General features: G+C 37.0%; 1 protein-coding gene across 4 annotated transcripts in view; it reads left to right on the forward strand.

Moving 5' to 3' along the window:
- The first annotated feature begins 394 nt into the window (after positions 1-394).
- The window catches only part of LOC129947565 (E3 ubiquitin-protein ligase Ubr3), a 69,859-nt gene continuing 55,965 nt past the window's right edge, over positions 395-14,288 (forward strand). For 3 of the 4 annotated variants that reach the window (XM_056058177.1, XM_056058176.1, XM_056058179.1), the window contains exon 1: positions 592-1,987. In XM_056058177.1, the coding sequence (XP_055914152.1) occupies positions 1,522-1,987 (466 nt within the window). In that variant the 5' untranslated portion in view covers positions 592-1,521. The other variant, XM_056058175.1, reaches the window with a different exon arrangement.

Genomic DNA, 14,288 nt, shown 5'->3' on the forward strand with positions numbered 1-14,288 from the left:
ATAAAACCTATTGAGGACTAGAAAGAGATGGCATTTTAAAAATAATTTCTTCCACCAAAACTACAAGAGGGAAAGAATAGCTAAGTAGGTGGAATCACTATTTTCTATGGGAATATGAATCGACTACCAGTGCATATCTCAAAGTTCGTATTTCTAGGTTAAAGTTTTGAGCTTTTCTTCAAAAGTCAACGTGTAACCTAACATTAAACAAAAAACCAACACAAGTTCATGAAAATAAACACGTCTAATACGTCGAACACACCTTCTGTCATCGAATTTACCTCCCCACTGTCATTCGTATTTTGACAAGTAACTTTTTTTTCCCAACGAAGTCACCTGGTTCACCTCTTTAACAACCCCGTTACCAATTTCTTGTCTTTTCGTTTCGATAAAAATAACTCCCCACTGCACTTTTATCCATATCCACCAGACCAGACCGACCACCACACAAATAAAAATTACTCCGTGCCGTGTGACCGTGTAAAAGAAAACGTGAATCTCACGCAGTGAAAAACTAAATCAACAAATTTTCCGCAAAATTAAATTCCCAATTATTGTGAAAACCCTTCGATTATACTCTACAAGGTTAATTAAAATTTCCCACTCGAAATTCTGTTGAAGCGAAAATAAAATTTTCATTTTGCATTGAATAAAAAAGATACCTCGAAAAGGACGGATAGTTGAGCACCAGCGCAGCGCCAGGCCAGCCACAGCGATAGCGAACGAAGATGACAGATAATTTTTTGATGCGTGTTTTCCTTTTTTAGCTCCCCGCGGCCCGCTCTATCTATCTATAATTCTGTTTCTGTGCTCTGTCACTCTGTCAGTTCTTCTCACTTTACTTCTCATTCGTTCTCCGTTCTCACTTGCTTTCAGCTAAGCTGAAGCTAGTCTGTCGTCATTTTTCGCCATCGTTGGTCAGGTCATTTCGTTTATTAAGTTTTTATTTTTCGCGTTATTGTTGTTGTTGAAACTCAATTTAAATTCTCAATTAGTTGTTACATCAAAATCCAAAAACCCATCGCTATGCGGTTCGCGAATTTCCAAAAATTGTGAATCCCATTTAAGTGCGTGACCGAGAAAACGAGAAGAAAAGTGCAAAGGAATTTCTATTTAAATAATAAAATAAAGTTTCAAAAAAAGAAAAAAGATACGAAAAAGGCAGCAGAGAAACACAGACAAGACACAGAGCAGCAGAAGAGAAGAAACAACGAAGAAATGTGTTGCCAGTGTTACCATCAATTTCTATCCGTTGTATGTCAAAACGAAGAAAAGCAAGAGCAAGAGGAAAATAATAAAATTTGTTATTTTGCTAAATAAAAATTGTGCAAAGTGTGTTATTAATAATAGTTAAGCAAAAAAGAAAATAAAACAAGTGCTTTGTCAAAGAAAATAAAACAAATATTAAAATAACACCTGTGTTTTTGAAATACGCGTTTTACGTCTTGGGTATAAAAAGAAAGAAAGAAAAAAAGTAGAAAATCTGCATCTACTTTTGTGGATTGTAACAAATTGCCCATAATGGAATCGAATGATTCAACGGGCGACGGGGAGGAGGGTGTTTATAATTCAACATTATCATCATCAGCAGCAGCAGGAAATCAAGACGATAGTCCAATGGCAAGATCAATGCCATCATCGTCGTCAGCTGCATCAGCGTCAGTTACAGCTTTAGCTTCAGCACCTTCATCGTCTTCAGGAGGAGCAGCTTCGTTTTCTTCAATTGCAACACCTGTTCCGAGCACCAGTCGTGGTGAATCGGACAGAATCGCAAACATGATTCGTTCGGCATCGCTCTATAAGCGTCAACACGAAATCGGAGCATTGGTCAATGTGGAATGTTGTCGCAACGGACCTACGCCCGATTTGGATGCGATTATGTATCATCTGTTCAGTCCCAAAGAACCCATCGACAATACCGATAAGATGGACTGGATACGTTGGCTTATTGCCGGTGGCAGAACACTTGAGGAATTTGTTAAATTTGGTGAGTAATCCGAATGGAGTATTTTTATCGATGTTATGATTGCTTTGTTTTTGTTGTTTTTAAATTCGTTTTTAATGCAGGGGTTTTTAGTTTTGTTGATCAGAAAAGTAATAAATACATTTTTCTGTGAGAAAAGAGCTTTCAACTTAACTAAAAATGAAAAAGAGCAAGTTTTGAATATTGAATGAAAATGAAGCAGAAGATGACAAAGTTGTTCCCAAGTGTTTTGGATATTAAGTAAAATAGATATATTTATGTCACTGATTGTACCTCGGTATGATAAAGCGATTTTCTTTAAAGATGTTGTTTATTTAATCATCTGTTTGGCATTGAAGCTATGATAATGAACTTCGAATTCTGTCGACATAAATTTGAAGGTATTTTGAAGATTTCACAAGATTACGTAGGTACCTTTTGTCATCTCATTTCTAAAAATCACTTTCAATATTTTAATTTATAAAAGAACAAGGATAAAAGATAAATATAATTGTGTTTGTTGTGTTTGAATGATGACATGTGAAGGAAGTTATGTTTGTGAAATATCTACGATTCTTTTAATTTATTGAAATGGTTGTAAATATGATAGATACTGCCAAGACTGCTTAATGAGTAAGATTCATCGGACATGTACACAATTTTCTATGTAATTTATATCTCTTTGTCGCAAAGAATTAGGCGCTAGGTATACTTTGAGAGCACTGTTGCGCGTCACCTGATCCGCGGTCTTCCTCTACTGCGCTGTCCTGTGGGTTCGGATTCGAAGACTTTCCGGGCCGGAGCATTGGTTTCCATGCGCTCTACGTGGCCCAGCCATCTTAGTCCTTGGACTTTTACCCTTCTGGCTAAGTCTACGTCGCTGTGCAGCCCGTACAGCTCGTCGTTCCATCTTCTCCTCCACTCCCCCTCGATGCATACCGGACCGTAGATCACATGAAGAACTTTTCTCTCGAATCGACCCAAAATGCTTTCATTCGCTTTTGTCATAGTCCATGCTTCTGGGGATGATAAGGGTCTTAGATAGCAACACTTTGGTCCCTCGAGAGAGGACTTTACCACTCAATTGCTTTCTTAGTCCAAAGAAACAGCGGTTAGCAAGAGTTATTCTGCGTTTTGATCTCAGCGCTGGTGTTGTTTTCTGCGTTTACAGCGGAGCCTAGGTAGACGATGTCCTTGACTACCTTAAAGTTACGTCTGTCGATGGTGACGTTTTGACCAAGACGTCGGTGTTGTATGTCCTTTCTTGACGACAGCATGTGCTTTGTTTTGCCCTCATTAACCGTTAAACCGATTTTTGCTGAGTTCTTCCGATTATGTCAATGTCATCAGCATATGCTAGTAATTGGACAGACTTTTGAAAGATAGTGCCTCTAGTGTTGACGTGTGAGCTCTGCACTATTCTTTCAAGCACGATGTTAAAAAAATCACATGACAGCGCATCACCTTGTCTAAAACCTTTTTTGACATCGAAAGGTTCTGTTAAATTGTTTCCAACCTTTATGGAGCAGCGTGAATTCTCCATGGTCATCCTGCACAAACGGACGAGTTTGGCAGGTATGCCAAAAGTAGACGGCTCGACCCTGTAGATGCTATCATATGCGGTCTTGAAATCGATGAAAAGATGGTGGATGTCGATTTGGTGTTCTTGGGTTTTTTCCAGGATCTGCCGTAATGTGAATATTTGATCAACTGTGGACTTTCCTGGTCTAAAACCACACTTATAAGGACCTATCAGGTTTTTGAAGATGTGCTTTAGACGTTCACATATTACGGCCGAGAAATTTTATAGGCGATGTTAAGTAGACTGATTTCTCTATAGTTGGTGCAGTTTAGAGGGTCTCCTTTTTTCAGGATCGGGCAAACAATACTTAGGTTCCATTCATCGGGCATGCTTTCTTCCGACCATATCTTACAGATAAGTTGGTGCATTCTCCTAACCAACTTATCTCCAGCTGCTTTAAAGAGCTCGGCATTCAAGCCATCCGCTCCAGCGGCTTTATTAGACTTCAACTTAGATATGGCAATCTTTACTTAGTCTAAGTCGGGAGGACGGGATTGTTGGCTTTCGTCGTCTATGTTGAATGGATCATCCTGCCTGACAGCGGATTTCAGTTCGTCGTCGCCTTTATACAGTCTGGTCCTTCCATATCCTCAGCATTGACTGTGATTCCACTATGATGTTTCCACTTTCGTCTTTGCAGCCTTCGGTTCTAGGTTTATATACCTGTGAATTTCGTTTCACCTGTTCATAAAACGTTCGAACTTCATTCCTGCTTTTAAACCTCTCAACATCTTCGACCGCATCGCCCAGGACTATTTCAATATCGTAGCTAGGACTCTGCTCATATGTTTTGTCTATGAGCTCGAAGAACATATTTTTGGTGTTGTCGTCTTTCTCTTCTGTGAGGGCCTGCGCGCATATTAGGCTAATGTTGCCGAATTTAGCTTTGATGCGTATGGTCATGAGGCGCTCATTGATGTACCTATAGCTCAAGACTTCTTGGCTAAGTCTGGCTCCAATGACGAAGCCGCATCCTAATAAACGCTATTGGTTTTTGTGGTAGCAGTCACCATAGTAAATATCGCAGTTTTTCATCCTCTTTTTGCCCGGCCCATCCAATCGTATTTCCTGGATAGCGGTGATATCTGCTTTATAGCGGTCTAGTGCCTCCGCTAATTCTTCGGCCGCACGTGATCTGTTAAGAGACCTAACATTCCACGTGCGTTGGTTGTCAACAGTAAATCCGTTCGTATCCGAGGCTTGTTTTGGCTTCGCAATTATGTAAGCTTTTACGTGGCCAGGAAGTCACCTCGACGGCACAACCCCCAACCTAGAGGGCAAGATCTTAGGTATAACTCCAAGAATGGGGAGCCGGATAAAACCGTTCCTTATAGGCCTGGGCACCGAATAAGTCAAAGTAGCCCTATAAGGTGTTCACTAAGTAGTTCTTACTGGTAGTAACTTGGGATTATTGAAAATATTACTTAAAAAGTGCCATAGCATGAAATGAATGAAGTACATAACTTTTTTGATTATCGGTCGTTGTGTCTATACAAAATAGCCAAGAAGTCAAATTATTCATACATAATTTGAATCGGTTATTTGAGAAACAACATAAGTCAATGAACATTAACTTTTCAGGAGCAACAAAAAACTGTTTTATATGATAAAATTCCACAACACTCAACATTTTGAGTATGCAAACAATTTGGCTTAAGTTACGTACAGTAGCTGTATAAACTTATGCTAGAGTATAACAGCATAGAGAAAGTGAACCACAAATGAACTAACACCATCTCTCCAATATCAACAAAACTAATTTGGATAAAGCTAGATGCTAAACGGTAACTTATTTCTCTTGGTAGATTACACACTAGCTCCACTGTTGGTTATATTTATGTAGGCCAGCATTTCGACTAAAATCTCCTGCAATAATGGATGTTTTAGAGGAGTATATAGTTTCTCATCTTTTATTTTCAGCTTTCTTATAAATTCCGACATCTGCTATGATAATAATTAGCTATAATATGTTATAGCCCCATACATATACTCTAAGTTAAACTACAATATTTAATACTAATGCATTTCGGCCCTTAAACTTCCAAAGGGATTAACGTGTAGTGAATATCCTTAGATTCATGTGATATCAAAACGCACCAAGTCTAATTGTTCGCTTTTTAATCTTATCTTTTCTTACCGTTTATTTCTTAAACAAAGCAAGTATATGAAAAAATTTAAAATAAAGTCTACCGCTCACCTTCTGATGGTAAATCCTTAGAATCCTAATAAAACGTTGTAACTATTAAAATTCTTATTTTTAAAATATAAAAGATAAAGTAATCAAGTTCACCATAATGCATTAAAAAACAAACTGTTGCTGTTCTCCTGTATTTCAAACTTACTCCAATAAATACATTCTAAGTACCACGCACCTGCAAAAAATTTGTAGTCTTTGTTCGTTTGTGAATATTGAAATAGAATCAAAATGGACACCGATCCTGATCAAATTACATTGCCAATGCTCTTAAATTTTCATAGAGATTTGGCATTGCAGAAAATCTATTGAGTACAGGATGTTCGCAGTTGACTTATAGTTTCAGGAAAACAAGTTGACTATATGACTATTAACAAGCAAGAAAGGAAATTTATTTATGAGGAAAAATATACAAATCCAATGAATACATGACTGAATAAGTTCTTAAACATAAAGTAGAATTATACAAAGTAGTTAAAGTGAGATGGTATACTTAAAGGAAAGTGTTGCATTAAATACTTCATTTTAACAGGCATATGCAATATTTCATTTTGGATCATATTTAGAGTCCTGAAAGGAATAGAAACAATACATTTTATTTCCTTTTAATGTCCCCAGATATGTTTTACCTATTTACAGGTCTTTCTTTTGATGAATAATTCGAAATGCTAAAACTATAATTGTAGATTTAATCAGAAAATGAAAAAGAAACCAGCATTCAAGCATTTTGCAGGTACCCTAAGTTTGTATGAGACCACTTCGAGGTTCGGATTGGTAGGGTCGAAAATCTTAATCATAGCGAGAAGTAGGATCCTACATAAAGATATCTACAAAACATAACAAAGGATATGGTAATGTGTGAGTAGACTGAATGAACTCGCTTTCTTAGATACCAGGACATTTTGGTGACCTTTACGGAAACAGATTCCTTAGCAAAAAGCAACGATATCATCAATGGGTACAGAGTCATATTTCGGCATAGGAGAAATGGTTATCAAAAACAAGATCAAATCAATGAAGGAGAACAGAATATCAGATTAAACTAAAATAAATAAATTGAGTGGCGCAGTAGTCCGTTGAGAACTAGGGCCTAGTGACTTACAACTCTCAATCATTCCTGTGTGCGAGTACTGGTGTCAGGGATGGAACGGACCTACAGTTTTAAGCCGAATTCGAACCGCTTATTTGAGAAAGCACTTTTCATGACAAGAATTACTCTTAGAGAATTTGTCAATTTCTCGCAAGAGGTTATAGTGGCTGTCCAAGATGGAAACGGACACACTTAGGCTAGTTTAATGGCCCATTGTGCTACGACATGAATCTTGAAGCTTCCTCCCAAGATCAATGGAACCAGCTTGAGTCCCATTACGAAACGTGAGAGGCTGATTATACCGATATGATTTAGATCGTTTAGATCGTTAAAGAAGAATTCTCCTACTTAATTCGTGCGTTTTCGAGCCAGAGCAGGGCATGTGCAGAGAAGATAAAGAACCGTTTCTTCCTCTTCCTCGTCCATACAGCTTCTGCAAAAGTCATTTGAGAATACGTCTATTAACGTGGCGTGCTTTCTTATTAGACAGTTTCCGGTTATGACACCTATTATCGAGCTTTTATGCGACCTGCTTAGAGAGAGCAAGCGCCTTGAACGTAGCCAGTGTTAGCTAGATGTTTTTTGTGACTTGACACGTGGTAATGTTGTTCCACCTGGTGCCTGCCCTCCTCACAGCGTTTACATTAGCAGCAGTTTACAAGTAGCGATTGGTATGCCAGTACTTGCAAAACGTGGTAGGATGGGCTGTACTGTACCGTTCCTGGCGAGTTCATCTGCCTTACAGTTACCTGGAATGTCTCTATGGCCCGGCACCCAGCAAGGGTAAATATTAAACTGTTGCGCCATCTCCATAAGAGATGATCGACAGTTATGGACTGTGATAGAGTTTGTAGAGACAGAGTCCAGAGATTTGAAAGCGGCCTGGCTATCAGAGAAAATACGGATATCAGATGTTGATATCACGTTTTCTCTGAGCCAGGACAAGACTTCCTTTATCGCTAAAAGTTCCGCCTGAACTACGCTACAATGATTGGGAAGGCGGAATGAGAGACTTTATTTCAGTCGTTCAGAGTACACACCACCACCAACCCCTTCCTTGGTCTTTGAGCCATCTGTGTAAAAATGGATTGACTCGTCCTCCAAGAATGTCCTATCCTTCAAAAAGATCTGGGAATTTCTGTCGAATTGTAGTTGGGGGATGGTGTAGTCTGTGTGCTTTGAAATTGATTCTTAATACCTTAGAATTACGGAGTGGCCAATGTTGTTGTTAGTCCACTGCGACGAAGCTTTGAGGCGAATAGCAGAGCTTGCAGCTATTCGTCTGCTAAATATGTCAAGAGGTATAAGGTAGAGCAAGGTGTCCAATGCCGCAGACGGGAACGTTGGACTTTATTTAGCTTATCCCACCATACTGCCACACCTTACGTTAAAATCGGTCTGATTACCGATGTGTATAGCCAATGCGTGATTTTGGGTTGTAAACCAAATTTATTACCAATAGTTTTTTTTTGGAAGAAAAGAGAGCTACAGTAGCTTTTTTGACTCTTTCCTGTACGTTGCGTTTCCAGTTTAGTTTTTTATATAAGACAAGACCCACGTATTTAGCCTCGTCTGAGAATTTTAATTGGATTCCTTTAATATAGGGAGGGTTGACAAATTGAATTTTGTATCTCCTCGAAAATAAGACCAGATCGGTTTTGTGTGGGTAAACACCCAGTCCACACCGATCAGCCCAAAGTAAACGGTGATTTTTTAAGAGCTTGAGAACTTTTTTTTAAAAAAAACGCATTAAATTTGCAAAATCTCATCGATTCTTTATTTGAAACGTTACATTGGTCCATGACATTTACTTTTTGAAGATAATTTCATTTAAATGTTGACCGCGGCTGCGTCTTAGGTGGTCCATTCGGAAAGTCCAATTTTGGGTAACTTTTTCCATTTCAGCATTTCGGCCGGAATAGACCGAATTTCTTCGGAAATGTTGTCTTCCAAAGCTGGAATAGTTGCTGGCTTATTTGTGTAGACTTTAGACTTGACGTAGCCCCACAAAAAATAGTCTAAAGGCGTCAAATCGCATGATCTTGGTGGCCATCGTACCGGTCCATTCCTTGAGATGAATTGTTCTCCGAAGTTTTCCCTCAAAATGGCCATAGAATCGCGAGGTAAACTGAGTGCGAAACTTTGTCACAATCGCATTAATTGTTTGCTCACTTGGTCGATTATGTAGACCATAAATCGGACGTAAAGCGCGAAACACATTTCGAACCGAACACTGATTTTGGTAATAAAATTCAATGATTTGCAAGCGTTGCTCGTTAGTAAGTCTATTCATGATGAAATGTCAAAGCATACTGATCATCTTTCTCTTTGACACCATGTCTGAAATCCCGAGTGATCTGTCAAATACTAATGCATGAAAATCCTAACCTCAAAAAAATCACCCTTTATTAGTCTGTCCAAGGCATTTTGTAAGAGTTCTTTTAGAATGTTAAGATGCTTTCCTGAAACGGCTATAGCAACGTCGTCTGCATATGCTATTACTCTGAAACCGTCCGCATACTGACTAGTTAGGATTTCATTCACCACTAGGTTCCAGAGGAGAGGGGATAGAACACCACCGGTGTCCCTCTACTAACGAATCGTCTGCTAGAAAAGTTGCCCAGTTTTGAGTTAATTATTCTGCTAGTAAGCATTAAATGAATTAACTCCCGAATCGAACTCTCTACATTTAGAGATGTCAGTGCAGATGTGATTGCAGATGTGTCCACGTTGTTAAAGGCACCTTCGATGTCAAGGAAAGTAACCATAGTGAAATCTTTATTATGGAAAAAATATTTGACGGTGCGTACTAAGGTAAAAGTGTAACGCTGTTTCCACCGATTTACCTTTACAGTAGGTATGTTGAGACGAAGACATAAGTCTTGTATCGATACTTGCCCTTAAATGGATATCAATCAATCTTTCCAAGGTCTTAAGAAGGAATGATGATAGACTTATAGGTCGTAGATCTTTAGGATTGACTTGGGAGCATTTACCTGCTTTGGGTATAAAAAAAACTTTAACTTCTCTCCCTGCCGAGGGAACATGGACCAGGTAAAGACAGTTGGTAAAAATTGCCTCAAGGATTGGTGCAAACCCGTAAAAAAAACTTTAGATGGCATAGGCAAGGATTGAACCCAAGACCTTTGGCATAACAGTCAAACGCACTAATCAGCATTCCACGGGTACTACTAGACAGGTTAAACTTTTATTTCTTAATTATAATGATAAACGATATCTACTTCGAAGTAGTTGGTATAATATAAAATTAATAACGGAATTTCTCACTGGACAACTCGATATTCCTAATTGTAGGTTTCATCATCAGTATGAAGATAAACCATTTAGTTGTGTTGGGTAAACATAATGCCATCAATCACAAACGTCATAGTATCTGGGGTTATCGATAACAGCTTTCCCTATGTCAGTATGTTCTTAATGCTCAAGTTTCTCGAAGGAACTAATTTGGAAGGCGTATTGTGGAATGAGCATACTCATCCAGGCTCTTAAAGGCTAAATAGATTTCAAGGTTACATTGCATCAGTACCACATTGATGTATATTTATTCAATATATTTAAGCAACCACTTTGGTACCTATCGATTAATTGAGTTTATCGTAACCGAATTAACTACGTCTTGATGACAGTTTAAAACTTAAGGTTAGGTTTAAAACTTTAGGTTCTAAGGCATTAGGCCCAAGTTCTTAACAGAACTGTTGCGCCAGTTATGAAGGTGAAATTTTTGAACGGGAAACTACGTTAAAGCGTCTTCTAACAGATTTTTCAAGTCAAAACACTAAAACTTTCCTTACTTCTACTTTTGACCTTTACATATTCTTCACCATTTCAATTGAAACTTGTTTGCAAAAGGATTCATGTTGCTTTAACAATATTTATACTTTATCAAATTAGGATCTTATGTATGTTAGTCTCAAGCAAACATTTTCCGAGAATTGTTTACCTTACCTTGAGTAGTATATGTACATACCTACATAAAGCATTACAGAGAAAACGAAAAATATCCTTGTATACCTATCTACCTATCTATCTATATATGTATATTATGGGTAGCCTACCTGTCTAGCCAATATTTCATTTTCTGTTTTCATCTGTTGACAAGTTCAAAAACATCATCAATTCTAGTACCTAAGTTATAGTTATTGAAATTGTCACCTTTTTGCACTATCAAGTATCGAGTACATAAATATGTATAAGATCTATCGCCTTCAATATAATATTTGCATCAACTGCGGGTAAAGTGAGTAGAGGAGCTAGGTACCTATTATTTGCAATTTCATTTAACTCATAGAATTCTCAATCGAAAAATATATCTATGTACATATATCTTTTGTTTTGAAGGAAATATTTCTTAAAATTTTGTCCTCCTTTAGAATAGAGATACATATACCTGCGGCAACTGTGCAAGTGCATCATTTTGTTGATGTCGATGTCGACGCCATCCACTGCCATAGGTCATTTCAGTTGCCAAAAAATATAGTAAATTGCACGTGTTTTCATAACTCAAACAAATTTTACCAATGCATGCATAGCTTAAAGATGTGAAAACCTGAGTGCCCATCATCATCATCGTCATCAAAGAAGAACAAAATGTCAACAAAAATAAGGAAAGAGAAAAGTTGTATGTCTTTCATACACATGAATCTGCTGTTGGCTATGAGCAGGGTTGCCTATAGTCAAGAAATTAGGAAATGGAAGTTTTATTCACAGAAGAAAGATTGGTGATAAAATTTAATTGTCGTTGCTAAGGGTTCCAGCATTAATTGAAGCATTTGGCCAGTTTCCGACAATTTCCATCACAGAGCAGAAGAATAATGTAGGAGTCAAATAAGCTTTGCATTCCATTTCTTTGTATTTGAATTGTTCGATAATGAATGGTTGAAAAATAGAATTCCTAAAAATTGACAACAAAACAAAGAAATTCGTTTTGTCTTCTGTCAGTTGTTTCAAAGGATTGAGAGTTAGTGCATAGAGCTGTTATGCTAGGGGCTCGGTTCAAGCTTATTAACTTCCCATAGGGAGTTATTGTACTAGGTCCGATTTGTCAAATTGAAAATTTTGACATTTCTCGACGTTTCTAGAAAGATGTCTGTGTGTACGTACGTTCGCGACGTTATTTTCTTCATCCATAACTCAAGAACCAGAAGAGATATCGACTTCAAATAAATTTTGTTGTACAGATAATAAGGCAGAAAGATGCAGAAAGGGTTCTCAAGAAAATTGCGTGGGTGATTTTTTTACCATAGCAGTTTGAAAAAGGTGAACATTTTGGTAAACCCTAAATATCTTACGAACCAAAAACGCTAGAGACTTGAATTAAATTTTATATAATAAACTTTAATGTGATATCAAAGAATTATATTTTTTAAAAAAAAATCCATTTAACGGTTTTTTTATAAATCAAAAAAACTGAAAGAAAAATTTTTCACCTCCAAAATTTTACGACTAAAATATGATTTCATCTCCAAAACAATTTCGTGCAACGAAGAATAATGTTTTTGACATCTGATAAAATTTTGAGAAAAATCGAATCGACAGTTTTTTTTATAAAAATAAAAATCTAAAAAAAAAAACATTACTCAAAGTTGGTAAAAATTGAATATCGATTCAAATATCTTTTCAAAAACTTGACATTTAGGCTTCAAACCTTTTCCATCTTATATGAAATATTGTTTTCAACATTCTGAAAAATGTTGAGAAAAATCGAATTGACAGTTTTTTTACAAAAAATAAAAACCTAAAAAAAAAATGAATAAAAGTTGGTAAAAATTGCCTTTCGACTCAAATATCTTTTCAAAAATTGTAGATATTGGCCTTAAACGACTTTTATCTTTCAAAAAATATTGTTTTTAACATTCGATAAAATTTAAAAAAATAGAATTGACAGTTTTTTTGCCAAAAATAAAACTTTAAGAAAAAAAACAATACTAAAACTTGGTAAAAATTTACTTTCAACTCAAATAACTTTTCAAAAAATAAAAATATTGGCTTCAAACTTATTTTATTTCACAGAAAATATTGTTTTCGATATTCAGTAATTTTTATATAAAAATCCAACAGTCCGTTTTTTCATAAAAAATAAAATCTACAAAAAATAGTACCCAAATTTGGTAAAAATTGATACGAGTACATATATAGACAAACTTTTAAGAAAGACAAATCGACAGACGGGATGGGAAGTTATCAGTGTGGGTCGCATCCCAGCCTCTTTTTTTTACTGGTACTGCTTCTTGCGAGATATTAACGAATCCCCCAGAAGTAATTCTTGTCACCAAAAAGTGCTTCTCAAATTAACTATTTGGATTCTGCACAAAGACTTTAGGTCCCCTTTATTCCCCACTGGAATGGTTGAGAGTTGTAAGTCATAAGGACCTGATTCTGTACGAGTTGTGCCAATAAACTTATTTAACTTATGACTAAACAAAATGCTGTGGACGATCTCTATTCTATTTAAGAATTGAAATACTTGACTAATTTTCTACAACACGGTAACCCTATTACAACAGAACAGACTTGTTCTGGTTCCTCAGGGTTTTCATTTCATCATCTTGGTATGGTTAATGGCTGAGTTTGAGTTTTAGTTTTAGTATGTGTGGTTGAGTGGAGAGTATTAGAGCATTGAACCTTCTGTTAGCTGATTTTCTTTACTGGAATTCTTCTTCCTCATAGCCATGTTTCGAGTTGAGATTGAGATAGCACCTGAGTTTTCGGGGTACACCATCGTCGTTGTCGTACTCGTATCGTATACAAAACCAATACACCTTGCTTTTAAATCTCTTTTTTTTTCGTCTTATTCTGTCCCTGTTTCTCTGCACCCTGATCTCTGACTGTATTTGTATTTTATTCTTTATCGTCTTGCCATTCTCGTTTTATCAAAATCTACCTATCTGTCCAGTTCATCCATCCTACAACCATCCGTTCCGTCTACCTGCTGATTGTTTCAATTTTTTTTTTTATTTCTTAAGCCTTTATTCGCATGTTGGTAGTTGGCACAGAACCAAAAGAAACCACCTATAAATGTTTTGACAAGCAGCAGGAGGGAAGTGACGCACGGCGGCGGCGGCGGTGGTAAGGCGGTTGATTTCTTTAGTTTTTCTATAGTTTCTATGGTTTTTTCTTAGATTTTCCAGAAATTACATTTGAGTTGCCCCCGAGCTCATGCGAACGTTCGTTAAGCCAATGTTAAGCCTTGTTTAAGAGGGGAAGGAGTATTGTAGAAATCCAAATCCAGGCAGTGTGTGGCTATTGATTTCCTTTTGACGACAGTAAGTAGGGTAGTAGTTGATTGTATGTTTCCACATTTAAATGGGACCTGTCATTGTCAGTATATTTGAGCTGTTGATGACCTCTTCACCATGTAGGTACCTAGGCATAAATATATTCCGGTCCGGACAGCTGCTGCTGCTTCTGATTCTCCGGTTGCCTTTGCTGCTGTTGTTGT

The sequence above is a fragment of the Eupeodes corollae genome, chromosome 2 (genome assembly GCF_945859685.1).
Source record: "Eupeodes corollae chromosome 2, idEupCoro1.1, whole genome shotgun sequence".
Taxonomy (NCBI): domain Eukaryota; kingdom Metazoa; phylum Arthropoda; class Insecta; order Diptera; family Syrphidae; genus Eupeodes; species Eupeodes corollae.